This window comes from Trachinotus anak, unplaced genomic scaffold, assembly GCF_046630095.1.
Source record: "Trachinotus anak isolate AG129_WGS33_773 ecotype Australia unplaced genomic scaffold, CSIRO_AGI_Tana_v1 ptg000005l, whole genome shotgun sequence".
Taxonomy (NCBI): domain Eukaryota; kingdom Metazoa; phylum Chordata; class Actinopteri; order Carangiformes; family Carangidae; genus Trachinotus; species Trachinotus anak.
Genome location: NW_027273856.1, coordinates 16,477,924 through 16,496,330, shown reverse-complemented (window position 1 = coordinate 16,496,330; position 18,407 = coordinate 16,477,924). Strand labels below are relative to the sequence as shown.

Below are 18,407 nucleotides of genomic sequence, written 5' to 3'. Positions count from 1 at the left end.
GTTGGTGCGACTGTGGTCGTATTGTTTTTTCACTTGTCTCATTCTTCCGTCTTCTGGTCTGAAAGGCAGCATGACGTGGGATTGAGTGTGTGTGTGTGTGTGTGTGTGTGTGTGCATATGTAAAATAGATGTGCATCAGGACAAAGAGGTGATTGGTGGACTGCAGTAGATCCTGCAGCAGATTGGCTCCATTTTGATGACTTGTTAAACAGAAGGATCCAAGATGGCGTGGCAGTGCTGCAAGGGGAACGCTCCTCTCCCTCCTGTCCCAAATAGCCACACAGTTGTTTACATCCTTGTAAGTTATTCACATTTACATTTACTCATTTGGCAGATGCTTTTATCCAAATCAACCTACAAGTGAGGGATAACACTAAAGCTTCAGTGCAGTAGGCTCTATTTAATGAGTGCAAGGAAATCAAGTAAAGAAGTGCATACTAAGTGGTAGTTAGGCATATTAGGATGTTAGAGGTGTTAGGAGAGGATGTGCTCTCAGTAGAGATGAGTCTTCAAGAGATTCTTGAAGATAGAGAGGGACGCCTCTGCTCTGATAGCACTCGTAGCTTGTCTGGGCTGAGGTTGTCTTGTGTGCAGGGATGGCAGTGCCAGACGACATTTCTTACCAGTGCTGGATTCCGCCGAACTCTCAGCATGAGTGCATGTCACTTTGTGGCAAGCATACATTCACTCACTCACCTGTCACTCCAGACGGCACGTCCTCAATTATGCAGAACTTTAAGCCTTAATAAATTTTGAACAGATGAGTTATATAAAAATTCACCCCTGTACACTTCTGATGAAGGGGGATATTAGGTTCAGAGCTTGGTTCAATTGGGTGCAGACCCAGAAGTTAGTCTGAAGGCAAGAAATAGTGACTTGAATTTGATTCGGGCAGCCATGGACAGGCAGTGTAGGTGGATAGGCTGCCTCATTCTAGACCATCTGCCATTGGTTTGACTGGGCAGAAGGGCAATGCAAAAGTCGAGTTGAGACATAACCATGGCCGGGACCAGGAGCTGAGCAGCATACTGAGTCAGGTAATGCCTGATTTTTCTGACGTAAAGAGGAAAGTGGCACAACCGAGAAATGGATGCAACATGGTCAGTGAAGGATAGCTGGTCATCGAACATGACACCCAGGTTTCTTGAGACATTGGTTGGGGTAAGAGATGAAGAGGTGATTTTGATAGTGATATCATGTTGGATAGGCTGATGAGTTCAGTCTTGCCATGCTTAGCCTATAGTTTCTTTGTATGAGAGAGAGATTTGGCAGGGGTGGACAGCCATTTTCCTTTGATCCAATTTTTCTTCTGTTTAAATTCGCTAGGGAGGTAAGTTAACGTCATTTGGTTTTGTTTAGATTTGGATAGGTTACCTTGGAGTTTTATTGTCAAGATTTATTTGTTTGTTATTTAGGCCCATGTTCATCCTGAAGCTAGAATCCCACTCTCTGTTCTTTGAAAAGCACATTGTAAATAAATATCAGAGTTAGTAACTACCTGCATGGTGTTCTGTTGGGTATTTGGGACCTGGGTAAGACAGGACATAACAAATGAAACAAAAATGTCAATTACATAAAGAAAATAATTCAACATGAAGCATGAGACAAATGTGATGAAAACACAACATTCCTACAACCTAATCCGAACGCTTACCCTCAGTAAATATTACACATAGAAGGAACCATCCAGTTAGAGAGATCGAACCATCTTTGTTGCTAAAAAGAAAGACAGCTGTATTTACTTTCTTTTTTAAAATCCAATTTTTATTTACTGTTCAAAACTAACCACTGACTTGCGGAGTCAACAAGCTCAGATTAATAGTGAAATCTCCTTGGACTGCAACTAACAATCATTTTCCTAATCTAACTACTCTACAGATTTTTTTTTGATGAATTTTTTTAACTGTTCAGCCTCTAAAATGTCAGAAAATGAGCCAGAGCTCAAGCTAATGTCTTCAGATCGTTTATTTTGTTCAAGACAGAGGGATATTCAATTTACAAAGATATAAAACCGAGAAAAGCAACAAACCCTCACATCTCAAATCTGGAAACTGTGAATTTTTGCTTGACAAAAAGATTTAATGCAGTAAGTGATTATCAAAACAATTAGCGACTGACTAATTGATTAATTGACCAGTTGTTTCAGCCCTACTATTTCCCACCATAGTTGCACACTTTGTTAGTGTTTGCACTATGGAACTGCTTTTACAAGCCAACAGGAGGCCTGTTTCATTGTTCATTGTGCTCTGGTGTTTGGGTTATGCCTGCTTTGATAATAGATTTGTAATTAAACTGTGTGTTAGTCTAACAAAAGGTTTCTACATAGGATGCTCTTGTGTATCCTGAGGCCTCGTCCAGGAAGCCTCCTTTCTCCATGATCTGTTGGGGATAATCGACTCGCTCTAGGGCACCTCAGCAGCTGTAGCAGCTGCTTTCCCCAACAAACCTGCATACAGTACATTATAATCTCAACATGTAGCCCTGAGTGTTATTAGTTTTTAATCATATAATCCACAGTTATCGCATTAAGAGTCTGGATGTGGTGCTGGAGGAGTAAAAGAAAACAGTTGGCTCTGCACATGGAGAGTGAGACGATGTACTCTGATTTGATTTGCACACAGAGCTCAAGATTACGTAATCCAAAAATGATTTCCACACTCATATCCTGTTGTTTCTTCATTTTAATCATTCCCTAGTTTATTTCTGTGGATGGTGGGTAGTAAGATTTCTTCTGCAGCAGAAGGAAGCATGTGCAACAGGATAAGAATTCTCTTGTTCTTGTGGGCATGGGTCCAGTACTGTCTAACTGGGTGTTTATTGCAACAACTACTCAGGGATGTGTCTTTTAACAATGTGGAGGATGTATGGTAACTCTTATAAGACTGTTGGCTAAGTGTTGAACATGTGCAGACTGTGACAGCAGTTTGATCCATGGTGGTTACTTATTCTGGGGAGTGGACCTGTAAGAGGAGACCGTCATGGTCGCAGCTGTTGATACAGATGTGGGGACCTCCTTGCAGAGGAATGCAGTTTGTACTGGTGGACATTTAGATACAGCTGCAGTATACATTCAGCCAAGGGTTTGAAACAAATCTTCTAACACTGCTTACAGTAAAATAAAACATTGTGTCTATAGAGAGCCTTGTCAGCTGCCTCCTGTAAGAAGCTCAAGTGCTCAAGTTTTTATGGAAACTTACAGTATCTGACTAATTGTAAACAGACGTGATTCCTAACGTAGTTTTCAATTGCACTGCCATTATTCTCCCCAGATTGCTCAAAGAAAGATGTACATGTTGGAGATTTTAACAGTACAAAGCTGGAGGAAGACCTTAGGGGATGTCCTACAGATTTTACACATGAGGTTTGGTTTACACGTCATGAGGAGTACCACTCAGTGTGTAGAGCTTTCTAATGTCAGAAGAAGTAATCCCAATGATGTCATGGCTCAGGCTGGGAGATCACATAACAAACATAATGAACTGGGGTTTGGTGAGTTTGAACCATGGGTGTAATTGCAACAATTACCAGGCAGTGACAGTCAGACTGAAGACTGTTGAGTTGCATCATGGGAAATGTAAGACCCACTCTTTTTTAAGCTTGACCCATACTAGAGGCTAAAAGTCAGAATATCCTGGTGTGTGGATGAGGGTTGATTTCAATTGGCACAGACATATAAAAGTGTTTTGCACCTCTTTTTAGTCGTTGTGCCTCTCTTTGTTGTCATTTTGTGTCTCTCTGTAGTCCTCTTGTCTCTTTGTGGTTGTTTTGCGTGTCTTATTGGTTGTTTTACGCCTTTTTTCAGTCATTTTGTGTCTCTTTGTAATTGTTTTTCATCTCTTATTGGTTATTTTGTGTCTCTTTTTGGTTAACTTACATGTATTTGTGGTTATTGTGCATCTCATTTATGTTTTTGTGAGTCTCTTGAAGTAATTTAGCATTTCTTTGTTGTTATTTGATGTGTCTTTGTGGCCTTTATGTGAAGCAGGTGAAGCAGAGCAACTGGATTTCAGTATTTTGTTCACACTGGACATGAAGAGAGGCTTTCCTGCTCAGCTTCCTGCCACAGTAGATCCACAGTAACCCTCCTCTGCACAAAATATTGCTTTATTCCTACACAATATTATAGGAAACCATAAAGAAACTTTTAGGGTTGCCCTGATCATCCTTTTAACTGAGGTGACCTTCCAACAAGACAAGTAAACAGTCACTTCACAGATGTTGGTCTACAGTGGTTCTCAGTTAATCCTACAGCAGGTGGTGCTATACTGCAACAAGAATTAGCCCCTTAAAATATTTCTAAATAACACCCCTATATATTGTAAATATCTGTTAATTGATGACATGAATTAATAAAAATGTGCACTGAGGTTTTTGACTCTCTGATCCAACCGTGAGAGAGTCAGCCCTCTTAAACCAGGTTCATAAATAGAACCCGTTTTCTTTTCTTTTATGGGAGCCAAAGGAAAGAAGCCATAAACCCAGAGCACATCCCTGGCTAAACGCCCTATATTCACTGGGCAAACACATGTTGGCAGAATGTGCTGCTGGCCACAAAAACTCCACAGACCAAAGCAGAAAATTATATTAAATCCTATTTATAAGAATGAAACTTAAAAATATTATCAAACTTAACTGTTCTGCATCACATATGGGTTTCTTCTCAGATAGCGTGGAACTCTGAATTGCCTGAACTTGGCCTAATACTGAGCTTTGGGGGATGAAAAAAAAAAAAATCTTGAAATGCAGCCACCTGCAGCTCACAGAGAGAAATATTTGTCCAGGGCCTGTTGGATGAGACTCTGGTCCAAATTTCAGAGTGGAAAAAGCTGTTGTGTGTGGGATGTTTTGCAGGCACACAGGGACCTTCAGTCTTTTTTAGGCAACGTGTCCTCGCCTGTGTTGTGCATCAGGCTAGCCGTGAGTGTCCAAAAGTGGTAACAAACCTGCTCATATCATTAGATGCATTGACACAAGGAAAACATCATTTTAATGAAATAATTTTAATTCAACATTTCAGCAATGAAGACACTGGTGAGCCACTAAACTGGGTGTATATAAGAGTTAATTAAGATACAGGGCCTCACATACTAATACTAATACTAATACCAATACTATGCTAATATGAATATGAATATGAATATGAATATGAATATGAATATGAATACTAATACTGATACTGATACTAATACTAATAATGCTAATAATAATACTGATACTAATACTAACCCTAATAAAACTAATAATACTAATACTTAAACTATGCTCATACTAATGATATTACTAATACTAATACTAATACTAATAGTAAGTCCTATTTCTTGTGACCACAGTCAAAATGTAGGACCAAGAGTGCTCAAGTGTTCTGTGGTTGGCTGCTGCCACCCAGTGGCTACAATAAAAAACTCCAAGTGTATGACTCATCCATTCACAGGGTTTGACTCATGATCATTTTCTCAGTTAACTGTGTTAATCTTTCTGTATGTTATATGGTCTATCCAGACAGCTCCACGTGATCGACACAGCTGACTCTATTAGGCAAACTGAAAGTCTGGATGAGTTGGTAAAAAAAGAGCACAAGGATTCTAGCATATTTCTCCAGTAAATTATAATCATTATATAATGACAAGATACAGTGCAGTTTAACATTTTTCCACCATGACTGTTCTCAATGTTGCCTGCTGACTCCCTTTAATTGGTGTGATGTTATCTGATCAGCTGTAAACAAGCTGCAATTGCACATTTCCTGCTAAGTGTTGTCATAATGTGGACCATTGCAGATGCAGGTTTCACATGACTTCTGTTGCAGGAAGCACCTGCGGGGTAATGAATTCAGCTTGTCTCTCACTGTGCAGCAAGTAAAGTTGTGCATCTAAAAATCTAAACTAGCTTCATGCATAAATTATCTGTAACATTTGAATTAGAATACTATGTCAATCATCATCATTAGGAGAAGAGTGGCCTTTAATATCCCACACAAGTGCATGAAGTACATTTAAAATACTTAACATTACATCAGTGTGGTGATAAAAAGCAGATGTCAAAGTGAAAAGTACAAATGTATTGGCAGAGCAGACAGTTTGCCATGTTATAGCAGGAAATACACAGGTGTAATTAACAGCAATAGCAGCTCCTCTGAAAGTAAATGAAAAGAAAATGAAAATGCATTTATTTTAGTATTGTTTTTATATTTTATTGAAAAATGTGTTGGAGGAACTGAAGCACCAAGAGAAAACCCACGCAAGCACAGTGGACATGCAGTCTCCACACAGAAAGAAAGCAGTTGGTCAGTAGATGAAAACCACAACCTTCTTGCTGTGAGGCCACAGTGCTGACTACTCTGCCACTGTGCTGAACTCTATTAACTCTTAAAGTAATAGAATGACATTTTGATTCTCTCCAGGGCCTGAAATCTTTTGAACTGTTCTTCCTTTACAAGTGAGAATGAACTACTACGTTCAAAAATCCAAAATCTTTATTCCATTTCATACTGTACACATATCAAGCGTGGGCGGGGTTAACTTGACGCATATCAGCTAATCCTCACAGTCTTTTCTCTCAATATTACTTATCTCATTAGCCGCCAAACTGGCCTTGTTCTTCTCCCAACTCACTAATCAGCATCTTTGACACTGATTAGCAATGTCAGATTACTTCTTGAATACCCTGCAATCACTTTTCAAGACTGGACAGGCTTTGAGGGTTTCTTTGCTTTCCCAAAAGATTTTTCAGCTGTGTTAATCTTGTCTGCTCGTTTGGCAATGCCACATAAACCCTCTTTGCAAAGCACCTCACTGCTGCTTCATTGAGCTCCTGGGGCCTGTTGGTTGCTCCCATTATCCCCTGCTGACTGCACCCCATCAAAGCCAGTGAGAAACTCAGTGTTTAATTGATGAGAGGGATTGTGTTTTCTATCCCTCCTTCGACAAAGCAAGCTGTTCACTTCAGATGACAGAAGGCTGTAATTCTCGGGCAACCACAAAGAGTGTTTATACCAGCATCTTGCCCTCTCAAACTGGCAGTAATAATGTTGAAGAATTTGGCATTTGACTCAGCGTTCACTGCTTTAGCCAGAATAGTTTTACCATTTCCAGGAAACCTAAGCAGTAGCTGAAACCTACAAAGACTGGACAAACAACACAACAAGTAGAAGACCCAGTAAATCCTGCACGAATGCCAAGTGGTGCATTGTCTTGTACCAAAAGAAATATGGATGGCAACCAGCGGCTTGTACTGGTTATATGTAGCCTGATTTGAACTGAAAGAGTAAAAAAGGAGGAAAAAAGAGAGAGTTTGGATGGAAAAGTGTGAGCTAAATTCAAGTAAAGCAATTTATTTACTGGTATGGCCCCACTGGTAACACATAAGTGATGTCATTGGTTGTTGATTTCAGTTGCAAATATCAAATATGCTTAAAAAAAATCTTTATGAAAACAACTGGCAGCAACTAGATCTGAAGACCTAAGATTAGAGTCTTTACATGTCACACACTATATGATTTGCTGACTGTCAAGACTAACTGACCCAAATGGCATCAAGCCCAGTCAAACTTGGTCCCATCACTCATAACTGGTTCAGTGTTTTTAATGTGTGTCTCTGCCTTCACTGGGACACTGAGCCATCTTTAAAGTTCCTCTCCAGACATGTTTTATACTATGCAAAAAATACTCTAATCATTAATATGCAAATCACTGTGTGCCTATTCAGTAAAGTGCAGTAAAACCATGCTCTCTTTTTGACTGTAATCTCTCACAGAGTGGATACTGGACATGTACTCTACTTCAGTAGACTTGTTCCAGATGCAGCTTGCGGCTCGGTTATTTTCTGATTCAATCCATACAGAGAACATGCAACTTTTGATCTGTCATAGATGTGATAGGCCATGCCTCAGGCAAAGCTTTGAATTGTTAAAGGAACAAACACAGTTGTTTTTTTCTGCTTTTGCAGAAATGTCTGCAGACATTGAAGCTCAGTGCCTTGAAGTCAAGAAGAGACATTAAACACAGAAAAACAAAAACAGTCACATGAAAACTAAAAAAGACAAAATCCAACAAAACATACACATGCTGCTGTAATGATTTTCTGCACAGGACCTCGGAGATTTAAAAAAAAAACACACCCCCTTGAATGGTAAAGAATGCCACTGTGCATGTTTCAGGCTCCCTCAGCCGTGACACAGGCTCAACACTCCAATCGTGTGGACTACAGATGAAAACTGAAAGTTTCTTCCTGCAAGAACAGAGACCAGGTGTTTCTGAGACACAGTTTTTAATTTAACTAGATTCTGCAAAGAAAGCCAAAGGAGAGAAAATGTAATGTTCTTCTGTTCACAGCAGATGATGTACAATATGAAGTGAAATAAAGTCATAACAGAGGGTTCAAACAGATGTCAAAATGTTTCTGAATCTTGTGAGTAACTGGAAGGCAAAGAAGTGTGGGAACTTTTCCTGGCTGAGGCTCAGAGGGCTGTTGATGCTACACAAGGGGCTCAATACAAGACATGAGAAACCCCAACTGCGATGGGACTGGGCACAACTAAAGCCTGGGAAATGCAGATATAGTAGCAACCAGCACACATAGGCAAGGTTTTAAGTGGGGAACGATCTCATTCCTGGCACTGCCTAAGTGAAATTAAATGTCATATTTTTCCTTTTCCATGTGGTTCCATGTCAAACCTTAAGGAGGTATGGTGACCCTCCAGGGCCATGTACTTTTCACAAATTAAATCACTCAGCAGAGTCACTCAATGGCTAAATAATCTCATTATGATTTCAAATGTTCCTTTTTTTCAGTTCTTTTAATACACACTGTACTTAAATGTCAAAATCATGCTCTTTTCTTTGGTAAGGCAGGTAAACAATTGAGCTGGCTATCGTGGCATTCAAATGAAATTTGCCTATCAAGCCTCTGGACCAGTCACTGTAATTTAACCTGATCATATACCATGTAAATGTATGCTGCTGAGTAACTGCTTTTTGCTTGGGATTCAAGGACACATTAAAGGTGCACTGGGTCACAAATGTTTCCAATGTTACTGGTAACTATTTGTAAGACTAGTAGAGCCTGTTAAACAGGGATAACAGCTAGACTGAATGAGCTGTGGTATTTAGATGAATTTCCCAGTGCGACCAACCAAGTAGGTGTATGATGGCACATGCAGCCAGGTGTCCACTGTGGGACTTTATGATAATAGTACTGAAGTACTGGACTGTCATAGCAATGCACAATCTTTTGCACAGTTTACTGTGAATTGATTACTTGCATATATTTTATATTCAGATTTTACTATATGCACATATAATTAATCTTTGTTAAGATGTACACCTTTGTTCAACCCACACTTATCTGTGGATTATGCCATACTTAGGTGGATATTTATTTGCAGAGGGATTCATTCCCCCTTCAATGTACTGAATGCCAAACTCAGTGAAGATGTTAATATAGGGTTAATTATCTGCCTACAGTCTGATAATGTGCCACCATGTGTCAGGTGCAGGAACACTATTGTATTTACTAGTGCAGCCATGAGGAGTTTCCCTTGCCCTTTAAATCTGATAAAATATTGTCCGTCTTTTACAACTTTTACATATTTGTAGAAAGCTTTAGTGTAACATGTTATAATCAAAGTCACATCAATGAGCAGTTTGACTCAGCTTTCCAGGCATCTCCTTCCTGTCAGAAGCCAGGTCTCATCAGGAAGTTGACTCTGCTGCTTTCCGTACCATTGTTTTCTGCAAATATTATTGCTAATTTTAAAAAAATAATTGAAAGGAATTTAGTTCCTGTGTTTTGTGGACATTGGTTTTATATCCTGTGTAAAAAATGTGTGTGAAATAATGATAATGATAATAATAAATAATGAATGTAATAACTGCAATTCCTTCACATTTGTTTTTTTCTATCCTCTGACTTTATTCAAACTTACAGGTGTAATAGTAATGAAGTGGTAACAAAATATGGATATGACCATAAAACTTTGTCGTTACACCAAATAAAGAAACATGTTTTAATATTGTACGAGCAATGTAATAATGAATTAATTTTGTTTGAAAATGCCATTCACGGAAAAAGAAATGAATAATATGTTTTTTCAGTGACATTACTTACTGTTTGGGGTTGAGTAGGCCCAAGAGATGTGTAAGTCCCTGTTATGAACAAACAAATGAACCAAAAACACCAATAACAGCTGGGTCTCAAACAAACTACATCCAAATTATTATATACAGCATACAGATATTATACACAGCCTGAACTGCCAGATGAAGACGACTTTTTCCTTCTGAACCACCTGGACTTGAGTATGTATATGTGTGTATACACACTTTTTTAGGATTTGGAAGGGATGGTGCCAAATTAAAAAGAACTACCAATGCCAGTCTCAGATATAGAGCACATTAATATTTATTGTACTAAACCGTGTTTTCAAGTTTACAGCAAATTTTCTATGGATAACTTCTGACTCATATCATCATTTCAACTCATGTTTAAAAGCAACCCTTACAAAATTATGAAGCATCATAAAGTACAAAACTGATAAAACTATGTTAAGTATGTTTTCTGAGCCATTACTACAGAAGGTCCTGGAGTGGACAGCAAACACAACGCTGGGGTTGTGAGTTCACTGAGACTGAAATTTTATCATAAAAAATGATTTGACAAATTAAAATGAATTTATTGAAGAATACTTTTTTTTTTACATTAACTTCTAGGAGCATACTTGCATGGTGGAAAGGCAGGCAGGATGTCGGAGGGAGGGACGGAGGGGGATGTCGTGCAACGAAACTTCCCGGCTGTATTTGAACCAGGCATGCAGCAGTTTAAATGGGAGTGACTGGACCACAAAGACGCCCCAGGAAATGTACCAACTAAACATTGTGTCTATTTCCCCTATAATTAGTATCAAATCCACAGTTATATGTCACTTCCTTTGTACTGTAGGAAACTATTACAAAACAATGGGACCTGTAAAATAATGTGTTAATAATAGTTATGTTTCTTCTTTTCCTCTGATCAACCACAGGGAGGCCTCAGTTAACACTTCCACTTCAGCTCCTGACAGAAGTGCACTGGAATTTTATATATGAATATAGTTTATGTGAAAGTTGTTGAACAGTTATGAATAATTATTACACAGGAGAAAATATGTGGTAAGCTTTAAATTCAGGTTAGATTTGTAATCATCAGTCCTTAAGCTTGCAATAGATTTCTAAACCCATTAGATTTGGGTGTATTAATAATGTTGCCTAATACATGTAAATTCAGTAGTGTAGTGTCCACAGCCTCATTGATAAAAGCCTGGAGAATATTGATAGACATCAATGTGTTGCCTTCACTATTTCCTGGAAACAGAGAGGCTCTCTAAACTGCGATTTCAGGCATTAATATGAATTAACTGCTGTATGTTAGCGTGCCATTCACAGCCTGTGTCAGTGACAGTCTAAGACACAAATGTGGTTTTAAGCAAAGAGAAACTCGAACCAGGAAATGACATGGTTGAGCACAGAGTGATTCGGAAATATTGCTGATAAGGTTTTACGTCATTGAATAGTGTAAAAAGTGTAATACTGGTTTGTTCCATCATTTACACAGCCAATCAAATATATCATAAAACAACTTATTTAAGCTCATTAACGACATGAAGATGTCCAATACAATCTGTTCCCATGAGAAACTCCACACAACAGTGAACATCTTGATAAAACAACCTCAAACACTCTTCACACTCAAAGTCACAAAGTAAAAGAAGTAAATAAGAATTTTAGAGATACAAGGGAAAAGGTGAATAAAAAATAAAACCAACATTACCAGTAATAGAAGATTAAAATAACCACAGAAAAGAAAGAACAGAAATGTGATAATGTATTGTTATGACTCACATCACACCTTTATCACAAGTGACTATTTCTTTCTATCATAACTTTGCACTTTTTTTTGGCAACATCCACACCCAGACAAAATCACAGTGAACTTGCAATTTGTGAATTAGTGCCAGATCACCCACTTATCTACCAGCAGATCCCCTCAGAGTGAATCTCTACCAGTTAAAACTGCATGAGGTACCTTATCCTACGGTTATAGAGGATTGGTGTTTCATTTTCCACTCAGATCACCTTGACTTTTAACAGTGACGTCCTCAGAAACCAGATGAATATGGTGTTGTAACAGAGTTGATAAATCATATTAGCCAAGGACTTGTCCTTGCTGAAGAGAGGCAATGCTGGTGAAAACTTTCAACAGAATCATTGGTCATCTGAAATGAGCAATAATGCACAACCACTATTGAGTACCTTATCTTGATATACATGTAAAAACTTGAATTCAAAAAATTGGAATTGAATCCCTGTTGCCATTGTACAGATTTCATATCTATTACAGTATCCTCTCGGGTTGGACAATATGATGATGAATACCATGAGATGACAAAAACATGATAATACAGGTGGCTTAGGAAATAGCACAGGTATTCTCCAACACTACAGTGTCCTATTTAAGCCTAATTCTGCCCCAGTGTCTGATACCACTCCCAGCATCTCCAGTTCCATCTCCTGTTGTAAAGCCCCCTCCTATCAGGGGTATCAAGTTTTCCAGCCTTGTAGATTTTCAGGTATAACACCCCTCGCCCCTTTGTTATATGTTTGGATGAGACTTCTAACAACACAACTGATTCCAATTCAACCAGTCAAACCTGAACAGGTAACTCCTCCTCATCCTTTATGAGTAAAAGTCCTCCACTGAAAATGTTAATTTAGTAAAAGTATCCGAGTATAAACAGGGATGTGTACTTAAAATATAAAAAATAAAATTACTAAATACATTAAAATTATATAACTTATATAACTAGATCATCAGCTAATTCTTAACTATTCTACATAAAAGTAATGATTATTTTCATTATAGATGAATCTTGATTATTATCTCCCTGAATTAATGAATGGTCTAGTTTGTAAAAATATTGTAAATTGTGAGAAATACCCATCATTATTCCTTAAAGCCTGAATAGACTCTCCTACATTACTGAAATAATATGACTGGAAGAAAAAGCAGGAAATCCTCAGTATGTAAAAGCTGGAATGATTGAATTGTAATTTATGGAAAAGCAGCATTGTTTTGTATGCAAAAATGTTAGGCCTCGACTGGTTGTCCTTCTGGAAGTTTCTCTCATCTCCACACAGGATCCATGGAGCTCAGCCAAAGTGACCATCAGGTTCATTGCTCTGTTAGCTTCAGGAAGAGTCCTAGTTTCTCCAAACTTCTCCCACGTACGAATGATGGAGGCCACTGTGCTCTTGGGAACCTTCAGTGCAGCAGAAATGTTTTTGTTTCCTTCCACACATCTGTGACTCGACACAATCCTGTCTCTGAGCTCTGCAGGCAGTTCCTTCCTCATGGCTTGGTTTTTGCTCTAATATATATTGTCCACTGAGGGACCTTATATAGACAGGTGAAGTCATGTCCAATCAATTCAATTTACACAGCTGATCCCCAATAAATTTCATAGCAAAGCATCTGAATACTTATGTCAATGTGATATTTCAGTTTTTCCTTTATAATAAATTTGCAAAAACCATCAAAAATTCTGTTTTACTTTGTCATTATGGGGTATTCATTTGAATGTTAGCACAAGGCTGCTACATAACAAAATGAGAAAAATGTTAGCAGACCTACACTCAACCCATACATATAGGACATGTGCAGTATGTCCATATATCAATGTGATGTTGCCATATACAGTATGCCAACTATAAGGAAATATATTATTATCACATACTGTTTGTGCATCCTCTGGATATATGAAGATATACTATATAAAGACCCATAGGAAAATCTGACTATATACATACACTCTATGTATATGATGAATTTTTGTATTGTATACATTTCTCATTAATCTTAAACATGTCTGTCTTCCAATTCTGGGAACGTGGTCTCAGACTGTTGGAACCCACTGTATTTAATATCAATACATAAAACGCTTTGGATAAAAAGGGTCTGGCAAATTAGTAAATGTAAAATGTAAATGCAAATGTAAATGTAACAGAAATGAACAGGCTTCAGGATGGATACATATTTATGTAACCTATGTCTACCACATGAGCATACATACACAAATGTAGAAACACATGTAAGGGCAAGACATATACTGTAGGTCAATGTAGGAAATTGTTCCAATTTCTAGTAGGTTTCATACATAATTTTTTACACATGTTTTTATTTATAAGTTCATATATGGAAGTTCTATATATGTAGGCCTGTATATATATATATATATATATATATATATATATATATATATATATATATATATATATATATATATATATATATATATATATGTTACTTTTGCGTATGGGAATACTTAATTTTTTTGTAACATACCATATATTAATAAGAAAAACCGTCTGTTCCATTGTTAAATACATTAGAAGTTCTTACTTTCTCTGAGAGTTTCTCTTGTTCACTATTCAAATGGTGCCGGATTTGCGTTTCCTTCTCATATTACAGGACTATAGGTAGGACAATGATTCGCGGAGCAGGAGCGCTGTCTCCCTCCCGTTGGCTGGACTGTACACGTCAGCAGTCAGTGAGTCTCACAAGATGTGTCAGAGTCCCATCATCCTCTTCCTGGTACGAGCGTGTTGACACATTACACCTAGCCTGGGTAAGCCAGATAGCGCTAACCGCAGCGAGTTAGCTTTTTTTATTATTATTATTTTATTACTGTCGCATTAGCACGCAAACTCGTCTGTAAGTCGTACTTAGCCAGTTGGCTTTTGTCCCCCCCCCCGCCCCCCCACAGGTGCCAAAAAAACAAGCGGCTGGAGCGACAGTTTGGCAAATGAGGCGGTTTTGCAGCGGAGAGACGAACCTGCGACAGGAGCAGGAGGAGCCGTCGAGCAGCCGCCCGACACTCGGTTAATGACACGCGTCCCGCGGCGTGGGACAGTTTCTAACACGAGTTTTTGTTTTGTTTTTCAGCGCACAAGTGTACGATGAAAACACGGGCGACGAGGTGAATGAAAGCCGCTACTGTTCTGCTCCCGAGTCCGTCTTTACTTTGAGAAAATGAGGTGTCGGCTGCTCAAAAGGAATCTGCTGGCGTTGCTGGGTGTTTCCTTTGTAGTGGTGACTCTTCTGTTTTCAACACGGGTGTTAATAGTCTCGGACAGTGACACCAGCAGGCCCAGTAACTCGGCTCAGGTAAATCCGGGCATGCATGCTGGCGAGGTGGTGAAGTTGAACTTTGGTTCGCTGCCAGAACTGACTCAGTCCGTTTACAATGCCAATTACAAGCAGTGTGTTCACAATGCGGATCAGTTTCCAGGGGAACCTCAGCTGGTTCTGGTTGTGCAGGTCCACAACAGGCCTGAATACCTCAGACTGCTCATCAAGTCGCTGGAGAAAGCTGCTGAGGTCCACAGCTTCCTTCTCATCTTTAGCCATGACTATTTTTCTGAGGAAATAAATGCGATTGTGCAAGGGATAACTTTCTGCAAGGTACTGCAAATTTATTTCCCTTTCAGCACTCAGCTGTATCCCAGTGAATTTCCTGGGCAGGATCCACGAGACTGCCCCCGAGACATATCCAAGGACAGCGCTCTCAAAACAGGATGCCTCAACGCAGAACACCCTGACTCCTATGGGCACTATAGGGAAGCCTCAATCACTCAAACCAAACACCACTGGTGGTGGAAATTGCACTTTGTGTGGGAGCGAGTGTATGCGATGCAGGGCTATAGTGGCTTTGCCATCTTCCTGGAGGAGGACAACTACATCTTACCTGACTTTTTCCATTTCTACAAGTCAATGATAGAGTTCAGGAAGAACAGCTGCACGGACTGTGACATGCTGGCTTTGGGTAATCACAAAGACCTGACTGATTTTACCAGACTGTCCAATAAGGTGTTGACCACTGGGTGGATGTCCACTGAACACAACATAGGTATGGCCATATCCAGGGAGGTGTACTATAAACTGATGGGCTGCAGCAACGAGTTCTGCACCTACGACGACTACAACTGGGACTGGACTCTGCAGCACCTCTCAGGAACCTGCATACCAAAGCCCCTCAAAGTGCTCGTGGCAAAGGGCTCCAGGGTTCTTCACACGGGAGACTGTGGTCTTCACCAGAGGGACAACTGCAGGCCAGAATGGGCCTCGCAGAGGGTCGAGGAGGGGCTTCAAATGGCCAAGGATGGCCTCTTCCCCCCATCTCTTGCCCTTAGTGGTGCAGAAGCAGTGGAGCACAAGGCACACATGAAGAACGGAGGATGGGGAGACATTCGAGACCATATTCTATGCAATAATTACGCCAAACGTCTTTGAACTGTACCTTTTCTCTCAGTAATATGGGTGTTCATTGCTATTCTGCAAATGTGCCATCATACACAACATTTCAGGGGTTTTAGAGGCTGTTATGTGTTGTCTTCCAAGAAATAGAACCAAATCAAGTCCAAGCATGTTGCATGTACACAGCTAGAGTTCAACTTGTTTTTAACTCTTTAATTTTTTTAATCACCAAAGCTGCACAGTTGCCAAAGAGTTTGTTGATGTTTGTGCTGTGTATAATGTGTGAAAGCACAGCCATGCTGTTTACTTTCATGTCAACAGATTTGTTTATCTCTGGGTATCTTACAAGCCAAAACAGTAGGTTAGATTTATTGCACACTGATGGGAAACGAGCATACTATATAAGTGTGTGCATATGCACACAATTCATTCATTTGCAGACATATTTCCTTGAAGAGGAGCACTGCATAGGATGTTGTTTTTTATGGAACATTCACTTGCAATATTATTATTATTTTTTTTTTTACGTGTGCTTTTGATGGTACGATTTTATGTGCAACAACCAAAAAAAACATGTACATACAAATGGGTATAATCACAATGTGTATGACAATCTTCAAAATAATGGGAAGCTCTAGTTTAGAGAGCAGTTGCTGCCTTTGGAGATGACTTTCCTGTCAACCTGGTGTTGTACACATAATGGAGTACACGTTTGTCACTAAATGTAACCATCAGTTTCTGTCTGTTGTAACCAGAGGTCTTTTTTCTGTGGAGTGGCTGACTGACACCACTGACTTTATCAGTCTCCTGCTCCCCGATGTATTGATCCCTGGTTGCAACAACAAGAGTTTGATATCATTGATTTATTTTTTTTGGTTGTCAGTGTATATTTGCTTTCTGATAGGAGAAAGTGACCTTTTGGAGTCTTGTTCAAGATTTTGATTCTGCAAACATCAGAGTCATCTGTTACTCTGAATTTCTATATTTGCACCTTCTTAGTTAAGAGTTGATTTTGGGATGTAACGTCCAGATTAAAACAGAATGAATTGCATTGGGATTTTATAAAAAAGGAAATACAGGTGTTTCTTTTTAAGGCATTCATTCAGGAGTTAAAACATATCCCACTAAAGCTGAACTTGTATTTTTAACAACATAAAACTAACATGATCATAATGATGCTGTTTTTGCCTTAAAGCTGACCAAAAGTGCCTTGTGATAATTCCTTTGTGCCCATGCCAGTTTGAAGAGATTGTTACAGGTGCACTGATGATATTGTTGTTGACCTAGTACTTAAATGACTGTTTGCCAATGCTAGGGACTTATGTTTGTCCCGATAGATATTTTTGATTGTGTCTTTATTCATGAGATGTTGAGGGAAAAATACAGTGTGGATGTTAATGTCACAAAAAAAAACTCTTACTTATACAGTTAGTTAAACTGATTGCCACACTGTGGCATCTTGCTTGTATTGCAGTTAAGTGCCTTAATCTGATGTCAGAGTATCTCATTGTGCCTTATGGAGGTTCCTGTTCAAGAAATATGAAATGAATGTGATAATGAAATAAATTAGCTTGTATTTTATGTTAAAAAAGCACAATACATTTTTAAAGAGTATGGCAAAAATGAAACAAAAATATACATATAATAATGACTTTCTTTGATGTGTGTGTATGTACAGTGTGTGGTTCCTTAACTTGGTAAGATGTACAGTTGTGGAGAATGAGACCAACATTTTTTGTTTTTTTTGCGCTTGTTCACTATCATCATCATCACTTGAAATAGCTGTTTATTGTATACTTAATGTTTGCCAAATGGGAAAATAAAAGACATGGAATGTTTGTCTAGTCATGGGTAACAAAGCAACAGGTACTACTTTATCCAGGTTTTCTGGAAATAAGAGTATAATTTGTCTCTGATTGAGACACTGTTTAATGGGTATACTTCAGCTTAATTCCCATAACTATCTGAGTCCTTTAGTCATTACACAGCATAGAAAAAAAAAAATACATGTTCAGCCATCCATTATTCTTATTACTCTTTCCAGGAAATTCTTTTTAAGGTCAACAACTGCTAATGAACTGAACATAAATACCTAAACTAAAAAAACTGTGAGAACATTGTCT

The 18,407-nt window shown here is 38.8% G+C and overlaps 1 protein-coding gene and 1 long non-coding RNA gene across 2 annotated transcripts; both read left to right on the top strand.

Annotated features, from left to right (window-relative positions):
• The first annotated feature begins 14,528 nt into the window (after nucleotides 1-14,528).
• On the top strand, nucleotides 14,529-17,443 carry LOC139621753 (alpha-1,6-mannosyl-glycoprotein 2-beta-N-acetylglucosaminyltransferase). The gene is made up of 2 exons (XM_071478572.1): nucleotides 14,529-14,656; nucleotides 14,795-17,443. The coding sequence occupies exon 2, from the start codon at nucleotides 15,061-15,063 to the stop codon at nucleotides 16,318-16,320; it is 1,260 nt and encodes a 419-aa protein (XP_071334673.1). The 5' UTR covers nucleotides 14,529-14,656; nucleotides 14,795-15,060; the 3' UTR covers nucleotides 16,321-17,443.
• A 404-nt stretch (nucleotides 17,444-17,847) lies between these two features.
• LOC139621757 (uncharacterized) lies at nucleotides 17,848-18,122 on the top strand. The gene is made up of 2 exons (XR_011691079.1): nucleotides 17,848-17,963; nucleotides 18,003-18,122. It is a non-coding gene; the product is annotated as an uncharacterized lncRNA (long non-coding RNA).
• The last annotated feature ends 285 nt before the right edge of the window (nucleotides 18,123-18,407 follow it).

Coding starts and splice junctions, on each gene's coding strand:
- LOC139621753 (XM_071478572.1), top strand. CDS start 15,061: ATGAGGTGTCGGCTGCTCAAAAGGAATCTGCTGGCGTTGCTGGGTGTT.